The 14,034-nt window shown below is 45.4% G+C and overlaps 2 protein-coding genes across 3 annotated transcripts in view; one reads left to right on the top strand and one right to left on the bottom strand.

Annotated features, from left to right (window-relative positions):
* Positions 1–14,034, bottom strand: part of LOC108081958 (uncharacterized) — a 125,085-nt gene that overhangs the window by 33,280 nt on the left and 77,771 nt on the right. For both annotated transcript variants that reach the window (XM_041775681.2, XM_070285210.1), the window contains 2 exons: positions 1,533–1,760; positions 639–778 (listed from right to left, as the gene is read on the bottom strand). In XM_041775681.2, coding sequence (XP_041631615.1) covers positions 639–778; positions 1,533–1,760 — 368 coding nt within the window. The remainder of the gene's footprint in view (positions 1–638; positions 779–1,532; positions 1,761–14,034) is intronic.
* The window catches only part of LOC108082030 (uncharacterized), a 45,714-nt gene that overhangs the window by 2,204 nt on the left and 29,476 nt on the right, over positions 1–14,034 (top strand). Inside the window, exons 2-7 of the mRNA XM_041775682.1 lie at positions 5,131–5,216; positions 7,658–8,025; positions 8,857–9,029; positions 10,146–10,211; positions 11,268–11,408; positions 11,527–11,656. Of these exons, the coding sequence (XP_041631616.1) occupies positions 5,153–5,216; positions 7,658–8,025; positions 8,857–9,029; positions 10,146–10,211; positions 11,268–11,408; positions 11,527–11,656 (942 nt within the window). The 5' untranslated portion in view covers positions 5,131–5,152. The remainder of the gene's footprint in view (positions 1–5,130; positions 5,217–7,657; positions 8,026–8,856; positions 9,030–10,145; positions 10,212–11,267; positions 11,409–11,526; positions 11,657–14,034) is intronic.

Genomic DNA, 14,034 nt, shown 5'->3' with positions numbered 1-14,034 from the left:
TACGGCCATATGCTTTTTATGTAATACACCCAAGAGGGGATCGAGCGAGAAGGGAGGAGGAGGAGGAGGTGGAGGAGCTGGAAGCAGTGCCATTCGTATATGTTGGCCACACATGTGCCTCACCCTGTTGGATTTATGATCAATCACTCGGCTAGGCTTACTGCGGTTAGGTTTCGGCCCTGACCAGGACCCCGACTTCGGCTCCGAACTTCGACTCCAACTATATATGAGTTGCCACTGCGACTGGGGCCGTCCGTCGGCCACGACGGCTGACAAATCTTTATCTCGGCCTGACTTATTTATCCTTTCTGGCCGTTTCGTTTCGTTTCCCTTCGTTTTTATTTTGCCAGGCATTTTTATGTCATGTTTATTGATGTGTAAAAATCATAAAGTCAAATTGAACACTTGTGCGCTGCCGGGATGTCCCTCGCGAGTCTGTCTCTCTGTCTTCCCGAGAGTGACATTGGCTGGCGACGGATACGGACGCGGATATGGCGACTGCTAAGGAGCTGGGGTTGATTTTCCCTATTTCGGTTTTATACTATTTTATTAAAACTCAAACTCTCGGGTTTATGGTGTGGCATGACCCAGGCATTTCCAGCAGATAAGCAGCTGCTTCTCGGGTATAGTTCACTTACCTCGTTGCCCGGCTGGCATTAACCGCAGCTCCGTCTTTGAACCATTGAAACTGCATCCGAGATGAGCCCTGGGCGGAGCAGGATATGATAAACTCGCTGGCCTCGCGCACACCCGCTTGCGGTTGATTGACGCTCAGGTCCTGAAATCGAGACAATGTTCCACTAATTAGACACTGGATGGCTCTGGGTTGGGGTTTCGGTGTTGGTTTTGGGGTTTCCGATGGGATATACTACGGATATTCAGCCCCGTCAAACTCTCCGCTGAGGTTTGGCGGCTTGTTCGTCATGTTAATGCAACTTAATTGCAGGCCGTCTGTCCGAACGTCTGATGAGGCCAATTGTTCGACCGGCCGAGCAGGCGGCCGCAATTAATAAATAATTATTTTCGCTGCTGGGCCGAGTGTCAAGTGCCACACTGTTGACATATTTATGTGCATATTTATTAACACGGCACTCTGCTACATTGGCTATTACCGCGTTGTTTGTTTTTTTTCCAACACGCGCCTCAATAGTTAATAAATTATTGTTTAATATGTATCGGAAATGGAACGAGAGCCGCGCCCAGTAATGCGTGCGCCGGCCAGTATATTTATTACGCTTTTAATAGACGGCCATCCTGTCCCGATTGGAATTAATGAAAATGCCATTGGGCGGAAATCAATGATGGAATGCCCTCGATTGATGGATGTGCCAATGGAAAGAGTGGCTGCGACGACGAAATTTAAAATTTATATGTTGCGAGCTGGCAAAAATTTCAATAGATATCTGCGGGAATGCTTTACAAATGCGTCTGCGCTTCTATTCAGAGTCAATCAAATATATCCTGGATGTAATAAAAATGGCCACGTTTTGTGTTAAAAAGAAGAGATGGATTAGAGCTGCCCACACACTTACCAGCAAGCTCAGAGGCGGGTTCTCGTCGAAGTGATGGAAGTTGGCCACCAGGGTGAAGTTCCCTATCCTGCCGCGCTCCACCATGCGAGTAATGGCGTCCCTGATGCGCTGTGAGTCTCCTTTGACGCCGAAGAAGTGAAAGGTAATGTCCAAGCGATCGGTGGTGTTGGAGATCAGCTCCAGATCGTTAATCTTGGTGATGTTGAAGTTGCGCAGCACGCGTCCCAACTGAAAACAAAGAAGAACGCAGAATGGTTTAGTTTCTATCATTCCTAGGAGTAGAGTAATTATATTATATACTAGATCCTTTTCCTCGGATTTCCTTTAAATACGCTGCTGGGACAAACAAATTCCTAGACGTGTTAACCTTTATGGCGCACCTATGTTACCTTTTTGGTCCCTACCAAAGCCAAAACTCGTTGACTGAGTCCCCACTTTTTCATAATTTGAAATTAATGATAATATATTCGGGCAAATAGCACCACTGGGCATTGGACCCGCATCGCAGTACAGCCACACATTGGCGGGTATCAGGTATCTACAAAAAAAGAAAAGCGGAAAGCGGAAAAGTTCACCTAACCACCTTACACGGGAGAGCGGTTAAAGAGCGGCCTTGGACTTTGGCTCTTTTGGCTGCATCGTCCTTATCGCCCCGGCTTTAAGCTGCGGGCCAAGCCTGTCCGCTGGAATTGGCCATAAAAGGACTTTTCCATCCACCAACGGCAGCAGCGTGTGTCATAATGCAGGACTCAACTTGCGGCCATTCTGGACGGGCTTATCCTTGTTTAAATGATTATGCATTATGCCAAAGCCGTTTGCATGGCGGTCCACCTAAGTCCTAATACGATGGTTGCCGCTCTGTTGTCTAAAAGTTTTACCCGCTTTTTCTCTGTGGCCTTCTTAAATATTTATATAATTGAGTCATTTCTTTTTCGTACCACAAGCTCGCCAATTCAATGTCTGTTTTGAACAGGCTAAAAACTTCTTGAATAAAACTCTACAAAATATACTTTCCTCTATTATTTACTTGGGAGAATAGAAGCTTAAGTTGTTCACGTCGATAAACCACTGTCTCATATGAGAAAGGGTTGGAGAGTCTCCTGAAATACCCTTTACTTTCTCAGCTTCTCAATTATTTAGTGGCGCTTTTTCTTTCGTGCGAGTCGCAGACATAACCAATTAGCGTCCTTAATTAAGATGGCATTAAACTCCCACAGAGAGAGGGAGAAAAGCATAACTGACCGCCAAGAATGTGGCGTGCCATGAAATCAAAGCTGACAGAGAAAGACTACCTCCCCTCCTTGCCCACACTGGTCACCAAGGCTGGTGTGGCCAAAACTTATTGGAAGTAATTATGGAGGCCCCGCGGAGACCCGAACCTTGGCTCCCAGCACACTTCTTCAATTGGCCTTTCTTCGCACTGCACTTTGTAATTATTTTTGCCGAATGCCAAAACTAATGCAATTCTCGTGCCCTAATTAGTGGCGGTAGGTCGGCCCTGGTGCGGTAGTCATACAAATTAGTGGAAGGCAGGCCCATTGTTTGGGGGCACACAAACACTCGGATCGACACTGAAGAACCCGGGCACCCAGGGCAATCCTGGCGAGAAGTGGAAGGCAAAGCTCCCGGGCCTGGCACTCTTCACAAGTGGCTTCACGGCTTCGTCGTCATCGCGGCGAAAACTTCTCCCAAGTTGTGTAAATATATAGTTACGGAATTAATCAGAAAAGTGCGCACAAAAACGAAGGCAGCAAGCAAGAAAATAAATATTTTCGGTTAATATAAAAGAATTTTCCTCCATTTTTTGTGCTTCCTCCTTTTTTAATAAATATGCCGCAAAATGAAAGATGGCAAGTGGTAAGAAAAAACAAAATATAAATAAAAAAAGTGCAACAGTGAACGTGCTGCAAAGTGGCTTCGGTTGTTTGGCTCGAAAGTTCCTAAGAGGCTTGTGGGGAACGGCTGACTGAGTCCGGCCAGGACAGGCCCAGATCCTGAACCAGGAGCGGAACGCAACGGAACGGGAAAGGATGAACGGGTTCCCAGGGACCAAGAACACAGGACAGAGGCCCAGACGAGTGTGAGTAGGCCGTTTGTTTGGGACTGCTGTGAAAAGTTTTTAAGCAAAAGTGTTGCAAACAAAAAAGAAAAAAAAAAAGCCAACTGTTTGCGGAAAAAGTTGACTCGTGCTTCCAGAGAATCCGGGGTAAGGGTTCCCGAAAAATGTCAACTGGCTGCTCATAAGGTGTATTCAAATATTGATTTTCCTGGGAAGCTGCTTATTGTGGACTTAGTTAACCAGCTCATAGCCACAGACAAGGTGCACCTTTAAGTGGTGAGATATAGAAAAAAAAAGGAAAAATAGATTCTGAATTTTCCCTTAAATTTAAAGTTATAAACCCATTTTATTTAATCATATTTTTTTTTTTTAACATTTTACCCTTATTTCGGTCATCCAAAACCCTGTTAAATATTCTTCCTGTTTGTGAAAAAAAAGGAAATGCATTTCCTGCTCAAGTATCACCGTCATTTTATGACAGAGTAAAAATCGCAGCTCCATTAAATCACGGATCCTTATTCGTTTACACTTTCGCTTCGCCGGCTCTCGAGAAGATCCTGCAAGCAGCTCGGGGTATTAACCCAGGGCATCAGCATTCCAGGGGTAGTAATACTCCGGAATCCGGACTTTTATGTTCTCCTCCTCTGTGTTTAATCGCACTCGCTTCGTTTTTATCTCAACTCTCGGTGCTAATGGCATTTTAATTTCGAGCAGTTGGGCAAATATCCTTCACCTTTTATTGATACAGGAGAGAATTACCGCCGGGAATATGGCAAGCGGAAGGAGTTGCCTGGCCTCCAAGGCACTTTAATTAAGAAATTGTTGCATTAATCTGCAGACCATCAGCATGCCAACCAGCAGAACTTGGGGAAAACTGCTAAACTCGCGTTAGAAAAATACAAACAAAGCTGAAACTACTTATAGCAACCTTCAGAGCCCATTTACGGTGGAAAGTTGCTCCGACTCCAGCTCCAACTCCAAGAAGTTAAGGCTGAAGAGCGAAAATGAAACCGGACAGAGATGCTAATGCAGTGACTGAACATAAAAGTAGGGGATAATGGGCTGTTGCCGAGGCACTTGAAGAAAAATATGTATGACTACAAAATCGATGCATGAAGATTTTTATAAAAAACTTTAAAGTAGAGCTGTGCAATAGTTTCTTGAGCATTTATTTTATATTCTTTATATTTTTATTCTTTCTAAAACGAACTAATTTTTAAAGAATTATATTTTGAAAAGTGCTTTTGTGTCTAGTATTCACTTTTTGTCTCAGTGTCGCAGAGTGTATCTACGGCTTATGCTAAACACGGCTCACTGTTTTGGATGCACTCACGGGAGGATGCATACGTCTTAGGCGTTGGCAAGTCTCTCCGGGCAAGTGGAGTTGCCAAGTCTCCGGTTGACTGTGGATTAAAACGAATGCCTCGCCTTAGTTTTCCTACTCGCCTCCAACTTGGCAAGCAGGAGGAGGCCATTAAGATGGTCTGACACAAATTTGCAAAACTAAACGGCCACTTTTTCGGGTTCATCCATTCGCAGGCTACGGCGGGACGTTGACAGGATGCCGGGCGTGGTCTTCCTAATCGTTGTGCCGACGGCAAATTTTGAACGTGAGCTGATTTACGGTAAGTACGGGCCGGCAGGGCAGGTAAGGGCGGCAAATTGAATAAGCGCCCGTGCCTAATTAAATACAAAGTTGCAATTTTGTTTACACGACGCGGCGTGGCAAATATCTAGGCGTCGGCAACCACATAATCCGCCCCACTCACAAGCCACCGCCATCCGTATCCCAATCCCATCCAGATCCTCTCACACACACACATAGTACACCTGTATGCATTGGGCTTAGGCGCGTAATTACGTTGTTTAGTGGCGTTATTAATTATTTTATGACATCGTAAAAGTGTTCTCTGGGCCTAAGAGCTTGCCATGAATGTTGCATGAACCCCGGCCGGAGTTGGGACTGGGACTGGGCACACGTGGGAGTACGAGTAGATTTTTTGTTTCGCATTTTCGGCTTGCGGCATTCGGAGAGGCGAAACTTTTGCAAAGATAATTTAACAAGCGGATGCCGAGCGTACGTAGCACATTTTGTAGCCGCCCGAAAAATGTAATATTAAAATTTAATTAGCCACGACGGCGACGAGGACGACGATGAGATTGGACTCAGGAATGCGGAGTTGATGGTGGGCGGAAACTGATAGCTCTTCGAAAACAAGCGATTGTGTCTGGCGGCGAAACTGAAAATTGGAAAGGGAAAATGGGCAAAGGCGTAGTCTTTAAATCGACACCGCATTAATTGCAAAAACTCTGCTTTCAGCACTACCACTAGCCGGGGGCAGTCGCTTGCTCTCTAGGAGCAATCATTTATCACAATCAGTGGCGATAAAAAGCCCATAATAAAAACCCATAAAACAATATAATTTATGAAATAAATGGCATCAGGCGAAATATGGCATCTTGTGAAATCCAGAATCTAGAATCCAAGCGAAAGGCAGGCAAAAAATCTCTGGCATGGCATGTAGGAGTCTTTTTCGTCGTTTTCGCCTGAGGAGCATTAATCAAATATTTATTTAAATACAAAACAGGGCGCGCTGGCAAAAGCCATCAAAGAGAATCATCATTAATTTAGTTTGTCACTATGGCAGCGCCCGGTCTGATAATGACAATGGAGCCGAGCCGAGTCGAGTCGAGTCGAGGCGGCCGCTGCTGATGATGAGGAGTGGTTTTGGGCGTGAACAGTAGCTCAGGGTCGTGCAAAAAATAAATCAGCTTTTTGTATACGAGTTTATACATATATATATGAATGTTTTTATATGTACATATTTATATATGAAAAGCCCCTTACCTAGAGATTAGGGTAGCTCCGTGTCGAAACGCCAATGCTTTTTACGAGCCTAGCCTCGATGCCAAAGAAATGTCGGCCTTGGCAACAGCTTAAAGAGTGCAAAATACTTGAGCAAACAAAGGCAAAAGACTGGGAAATGTGGCGAGAAAAAAAATCGACATGCACTCGAGAGCGCCAGGCTCATAGGTGTCAGACATAAATCACGGATCCTTCAATTCCATGGCGACGCGCAAAAGAGCAGGGAGCCCTTCGAGTCGGAATTAAATAGGCAAAGAAGCCCTCGCCAATGGTGGTGGTGGTGGTCAGGTGGTGTGGCGATTCTTCTGACTTTCGGGGAAGTTTCTCCACTAGCAAAACTATGCGAAACAAGTTCACAAAGGAGGGACCCGAATCCCAAGTCCTTCGTCCCGTGCCCTGGGTTCGGAGGGCCGCAAAGTCCTGGCCTAAGCGCATTTAAGCTTTATTTTGGCATTTGTCAATGTGGCGGGATTTATATTACATTTCGATGTCTGTCTGGTGGCCCCGCTTGTTGGCATAATAAATTGTGATCCTTTGTGTGGTTTTTATGTAGACTTTGATTTGATTTTTCGCTTGCCAGTTTATTTATTTATTTAGCGCAAGTGGGGCTTAGTTCAGTGGGCGTGTTTGCTTTGCTCTTTTGTTGTTTGTATTTTTTCGGTGGCAAATTGTTTAAACAGGCATGGCTTTAATACGAGCCAAAGCATAAGTTATCTATATAATTGCATAACAACTATTTGGTATTTGTTAACGATAGCCGGGACATTTAATTAGCGTAATTTTCAGCAGGCAAATGAGCTTAGCGGTTTAAAAGGTACACAGGCAGGGCAAATATTTGCCGGAACGCTTAACTGCATCCGAAAATATCCCAACAATTTGTGCTAATTGCAATATAAATAGTGCAATTGCCGGGAATTAACTAATCACAGCCAATTTGAGCTCACATTGTGAAACCAAAGCCTACTTACCAAGGCTGCCAAAACAGTGGCAAAATTAATTTAGCAATTTCATGTATCAGACTCTGATCAGCTGAAGCTGACCGACCGACCCCCTGACACCTCAGCTCCCGCCTCGCCATCAGCATCAACAACTTCATCACCATGTCCATCTTCTTCTCTGAGTATGCATAGTCCTGCTTAATGGCAAATCAGCTTACGTTTATGTACACGGCCATATCACCTTTTCATTAACCCATGCCAGGCACTTCAAATAATGCCCTCGTGGAGGCTTCAGCAGGAGCCGGAGTCCAGCCAGGACACCACCACGGCCACCATGCTGCGGTCGGGGCAGGTGGCCCTGGAGGTGGCAACAATAATCTGAACATCAATCTTCCGGAGAATAACAACGCAACACTACGACTCGAAGTTGAATTACGTGACAAGAATGTGCCCAAGTATCGCCGTGGACCGGGCGTAGGAGGGCGTGCCGGTGGCCCCGGGATTGGTCGAGTGGGCGGCGGCGGTGGAGCCGCTTTCAGTCCGGCATCTGGACCGGGTGCGGTAGCAGCTGACACCTCCACGGTCGTCGGGCCGCTGGACAGACGTAATTTAGTGGTGCCGCTTGAAAAGGTAAGTTGTCCAAGTGCCTGTTCCTCCTGCCCCCTGACGCTTCCATGAGACGGTCCAGGTCCAGGTTCAGTCCAGGCCGGTCAAGTGGGCAGAGCTTTATGCTTCCCCGAGCACTTAAAGTTGATTTTCGTGTGCGTTGCGTCCCGAGGACAAGGGTTCGATGGCGGCTTTGAGTGCGACTGGATACACTGAGAGAAGGCTTCTAGATCACAAGGCATATTACCGAAATATAAGAGTCTTATACAAGCTCTTAGTTAGGTTTGGGATTTTAATGTTCTTTTTTTTAAAGAACAACATTATTGTTTTTAAATTAATATACATTTTGCCAGCCTTCAGCTCATTAAAACTAGTTGAAATTGCATTTTAATTTCACTCTCAGTGACATCTTTAATTTTTTAAATATTTAAAAAGGCAACAGTACAAATTTCTAACAGTGTAACACACCGATTGCCATAGCGATTGGTGTTGCGACAGCGATTGTTGCTCCGTTTGTTAGGATGCACTTAACGGACCAGGACGTGACTCGAGCACACTGCGTAAAAGGTTACCCAAATTGTATCTTGCGGAAGATTATACTGATGAATGAGATGGCTTAGCTTGCCGGGTGGCCAAGATGGATGGATGCACCACTCGGCCAGCCAAGGCCGGCCAAATTCACCAATTCAATCCAATCCGTCAGGCGATCTATCCTCCAGACCCTGGACCCAAGCTCAACCCCCAAGCCCAAATACCGATTCCCCTGCGATCCAATTAAATGCAAAGCTGTAAGCCATAAGCCGGCGAAATGCCACACTAAGCTGTCGCTCTCTGCTCTCCCCTCATCCCGACCAGGTACTCGAGGAGCTGCTTGTCAAGCTGGAAATTGAGCACGTTACTTGGACGACCAGCAAGAAAGGTTACTTCCATCACGTCGTCTTCCCGCTGCAGGCGGGCGCCGCGTGCGAGACCACCCTGCACTGTCTCACGGAACTGGGCATTGGCACTAAATTGAATTCCAGTGTCAGGTAAGTTGAGACATTGAGAGGGGACAAAGCCAGGCGCCAGGCGCCAGGCGGAAGCCGCCAATAGCCGAACGTGCTGCGAAAGTCAAGGAGCCCAGCAACAGCTGTCCGGGCTTAGCCAGTTCCTAACTCTGCGTCTCTGCGTTTCAATGGAAATGCAATAAAAATGCAGAAAGATGAGGCGACGGGCTGACCGAGGGGATCAATTGCCAAGGTCCTGGGGGCCGTATTTTGATTGCTTGTAGGCGGAAATCGTCGGTGTCGATTATCCCTGGCAACAGCTGGACCAAACCAGGCAGAATATCAAGTGCAATTGCCATGCAATGTAAATGCATTCCAAAGGAAACTTGTTCCATGTTACACTTTCAAAATCCTTAGTAATTAAATTAAGCAACAAACAATGGCGCCGAACAATGAACTCAACTGACACCAATAAGTACTACTTCTATTAAATTAAAGATGAACAACAGGCACAAGGAGCCAGGACAATGGCAGCCATGGCTTGGAGTGAGTTCCAGAAAGATAAGTAGGTGTGATAATCATTTAATGGCATTAAGCTGGGGGATTAAAATGCAGTCGAAGGTGTGACCTGGAGCCCCTTGGCAGTCAAAAGGCAAAGGCCAGATGTTTTCCATACCCTCGAGGAGCTGGGGAGCCCAGGAGCTGAGTGGCCAGACAAAGTACGACTTAAGCTGATTAATATGCGCAGAAATTCAATTAAGAAAGGAGCTGCAAGAATGCACCTTGCGTTGATTGAGTGCCACTCGAGTAATCTATAATTCATGTTTACTCCGACGCAACCCAGCTCGTCTTAAGATCTTCTGTCGTGGAATTCGCTCCGGGTCCTTCCTCGATGTTGCCAGTCAAATCCCACCACCACCCCAATGACACAGCCACGATATGCGCACGACTTGCTCTGATGAAATACACTGGCATATATCAATTTCACACGTATTTACAGAGAGAAAAATTAATAAAGAACCGGAGAGAAAAACGTTGAAAAGGAAACTTTTTAATTGAAATCTTTGTTTATAAGTTATTATATTCCATATACAATTAAGATGATAGTTTCCCCCATCTATTTATATTTATTTGTCTCCGTGCATTCTCCTTTCGTAGCGTGCTGCCGTGCAGCGTTAGTTATGATGCCATCACCGATGCGGCCAACATGCGAGATGACTACAGGTGAGTCTGCACTCCTACATCTGTATGTGTACTACGGTTTAGCAGGTGCGTGCACACAGGGTATTGTGTTCAGCCGGCTTTGTATTTACGGGCTTTGTTCGGACCAGTTAGCAGTGAAGTTCATGTGGACGAGCTGTCGCTTTGTTAAAAACTAATTTCAGACGTTCTCGCCGACGTGTCAAAGGCGTCAGTCATTTCATTAACTTTCACTGGCACTCGCACCTCGAACTCTCACCTCGCTGCGGCCTTCACTGCTCACTTTCTAGCGGGAAATCGTGACTCTTGGCTCTTTTGACGCGAATCGCTGCTTGGCACATTCCCTTTACGGCCAAAAAGGAGGCCGTGAAACCTTGGCCCAGGCCCAAGTTTATTGCGACCCCGGGACAGACTTATGAGCTACTTGGGTAGGGGAGTTCGTAGCTTGGTAGGAAAGTGAAAATGACAAAATTTGCATATGAAAGGGGTGCTGGGAGGAGGGGCGGGATCTTAGGGCTAGGGGTTAAATGCATCCAGTGTGTGCACACGATTTATGGGCCTCCTCTCATCCGGAATGGCAAAGCCGGTTAAGGCATAAATACACATAGCCACGAGATGGCTTCTTGGCAAGCAATTGTCACTGGGCCGAAATATGGCACAGAGCAATGTATGTGCATACCTGATGAGCTTGTAATTGAGGTTAGCTTGTGGTTTATTTTTGGGTGACGATTGAGGCGATGCTACGGCTGAGTAATTAGAGTCCCACACAATTCTAATCAGCAGCAGACTGAAGGCAAAACCGAAATTATGCCAGGTTAGTTATAGCCTGGAACTGAATCAGTATTTTGATTAATCAGAGTGAAGGACTTTCCTGCTGACATTGACTGGTACTATTACACTAATTTTCAATATTATTAAAACTAAATTGAGGCCAGGGAGTTTTCTTAAATATTAATATCAGCAAAGTGGGTTAGGTTGCACAGCTGGACTTGATTAGCCACCGCTTAGTCCTTCAAAGAATTCCTTTGCCATTTCATTTTATGACTTTGTTTATTTATTTTTTTCTTTCCAACAACACAGCGAGGAAGCCGAGGATGCCTCGAAATGGAACAATTTTGTGGAATCAATTAAATCGAAATTAACAGTCAAACAGGTGGTGGACGGAGTGCGGGCCGGCGGATCCCTGTCCTTCGACTATCTGCTGCTAATTGTTACCGCCGAGTAAGTACCGAGGGAGATTGCACAATTAATTCGCAGAAAACCAACAGCTGACCGTAGGGTTCAGAGCATTGAAAACAAGCACTAAAGGAGTAATCGTAATCGTAATTGTATCCTGCAGCTCCTTGGCGGCCCTCGGTCTGGTGGAGAACAACGCTCCGAATATAGTCGCGGCCATGTTAGTTTCCCCGCTCATGGGTCCTGTGATGTCCATAACATTCGGCGCAATTATCTCCGACAAAGAACTAATGGTAAGTGCAGAATCCCCTTATATGAGTGTGGATTTTTCCTGCGGTCACAAATGGTGTGTGGCTCTCGGAAAAGCCATTCAGACCATCGCTGAAAAATAAGCGAAATAACAACACTGTTGTGTGAAAAATGAAATAGTGGCCCCCCTCCACCCTAAAAGCCATTTCAAAGAGCGTTAAATGATATCGTCAACACTGTTTCGAGCGGCTCTTCGGCGGTTTCTATGTGTGGCGGTGGTACTCCCTGTACTTTTGAGTGATTTATGAGCAAATGACATTTGGAAAATAATAAAAATTGCACCGAAAATTGGTATGCCAGTCGTCCATTCCGTTTCGTTCGGTTCCGTTCCATCCATCCGTCCTTTGTGCCAGCTGTCAAAATTCGCAGAAATATGCGATATATGGATGGCGGGGTTATTCCAGTCAAATGCATTGCGACATAGCGCTTGATGTTTTGCAAATTTGCATCGCTTTTGTGGTAAATGGCAAAAGTTGCTGAATTGTTTATTGACAGCGGCGCTGGCTTGCTTGAAGAGGGTGCCTTTGCCACATTAAATATTTAAATGTTTTCCCAGCAAAAATTGGGATAGAGCTGTAACGCCAGCTGTGTGTGTTTTTTCTGTGTGATGTTTATTCAAATCGATATAAATAAATACTTTTCGAAGCGAAAGCCTCCAGCATTTCATACAATTTTATTCTGCAGAATGATTTATTAGATGGCATAAAAGGGAAGGAAGTCTTCACTGTTCAGTACATTGTACGCTTTCATTCAGAGTCTGAGAGGGCTGTGCACAAAGTATTCTACGAGTAGTACTGTAGTAGTTCATTATGAGAATTTCGAGCTTAAAACCACACCTTGCTGCGGCTAGTAATAATTTTCCCTGCTCCAAAGACGAGCTAAGCTACTTTGAAATTAAAGGAAGCGCAGCACTTGGGGCCTCATTCAGCGCGAAGCCAATAAAACTGAACTTTAACTGCAGCCAGACGACGGCTACGCCGACGACGACGACGTCGAGGATGCCGGCAGCTGCTCACCAAAGTGCCATAATTGTCACCACCAGGTGGCGCAGCGCCATAGTCCGTGATAAGACCGCTCGTCTCCATATTTTTGTCGGATCAAAGGCAGCGGTTTGCGCTTCAGGAAGCCCAAAGACAGGGCTTAATGTGCAGGCAGAGTGGTAAATGGGAACGGCAAAAAAACCACAACAAAAAGGCAGTATAAAATAAAGCGGGAAAAATAAAGTAAAGTAGAGGGAAAATAAAAATAAGGCAAATATAATCGTCTGCTGCCATTTCTAATGAAGAGACGGCTGGGCCGGGGAGAGCTTCTGTGGCCGCCCTAGAGGTAACTTGTTGTCTGCTGACACAATTTCCACCGCACACTCGCACTCACACGTGTAGCCAGACAGGCAGGTGTACGCCTTGCCTGGTTTGTTGACATCTGCGTCGTGTACTTCAATTAAATTTTAATTGAAATGAATATATTCGTGTGCGAACGAACACATGCCATCTTCCCAGTGTGTGTGTGCATCTTTTCTGGCGTCCTGCCTCGCCCCGCTTTTTGTGAAGTGGCTCCAGCTGTGTCATCATAATCTTTGATAGAGCCAAACTGGTGAATTGGTGGAGCCTGTCCTGAAATTGTCAGCAGCACTTGCAGTCCCAAAAATACTTGCTTACACAATTTTCAGATACTTACTCCCCAGAATACAACTCATTTCCTGCGCCTTCCGGCAACTTACGACAAGATTCTGGGCATTGTAACATGTTCGGATGATCAAGCCACAATATTATTGAATTTTCATTTATTCTGCATCCGCCAGGAAAAGTTATTTAATTTCTAGCTGACGAAAGCGGCTTTCGACATTCTGGAAAACTCTCCGCACCTTTGACGGCTTTTGATTTCATTATCAAAATGTTTGAAACTATTGAAAGAAGAAATATGCAACAGAGGGGCCAGCATAACCCGATGCAACCCATGCTGGGCGAATATTTTACAAAGTTATGGCGCTGGCATTCTATGTTTGCCGACAAATTCATATGCAAAAGTGTTTAAACAATTTCACACAAAAATGCCAATTACAAACGATGACAAAAATAGCAACATCCCTGACATGGGTCCCCGTGCAGTGAAAATTGATGGTCTGCTATTAAAAATAATTGCCAGGGGAAAAAAAACAGACCGGAACCCGGAGTAATAAAGTGAAAACGAGTTGGTTTTCCACATATTGCCGGCCCGAAGCTAGTTGAATGCTATTGAATTGCGATTTTTGTAAATATTTGCACACCATTTAAAGTTGATTCGGCTGTGAGTGTAATTTGTTTGCGCATTACGCATTCGCAGTGTGGGCCGGCTTGTCTGTGTGTTTGTGCGCTTGCTTACC

The sequence above is a fragment of the Drosophila kikkawai genome, chromosome 2L (assembly GCF_030179895.1).
Source record: "Drosophila kikkawai strain 14028-0561.14 chromosome 2L, DkikHiC1v2, whole genome shotgun sequence".
NCBI classification, from domain to species: domain Eukaryota; kingdom Metazoa; phylum Arthropoda; class Insecta; order Diptera; family Drosophilidae; genus Drosophila; species Drosophila kikkawai.
Note: the sequence above shows the minus strand (reverse complement) of the source record. Positions and strands in the feature narration are given on the sequence as shown.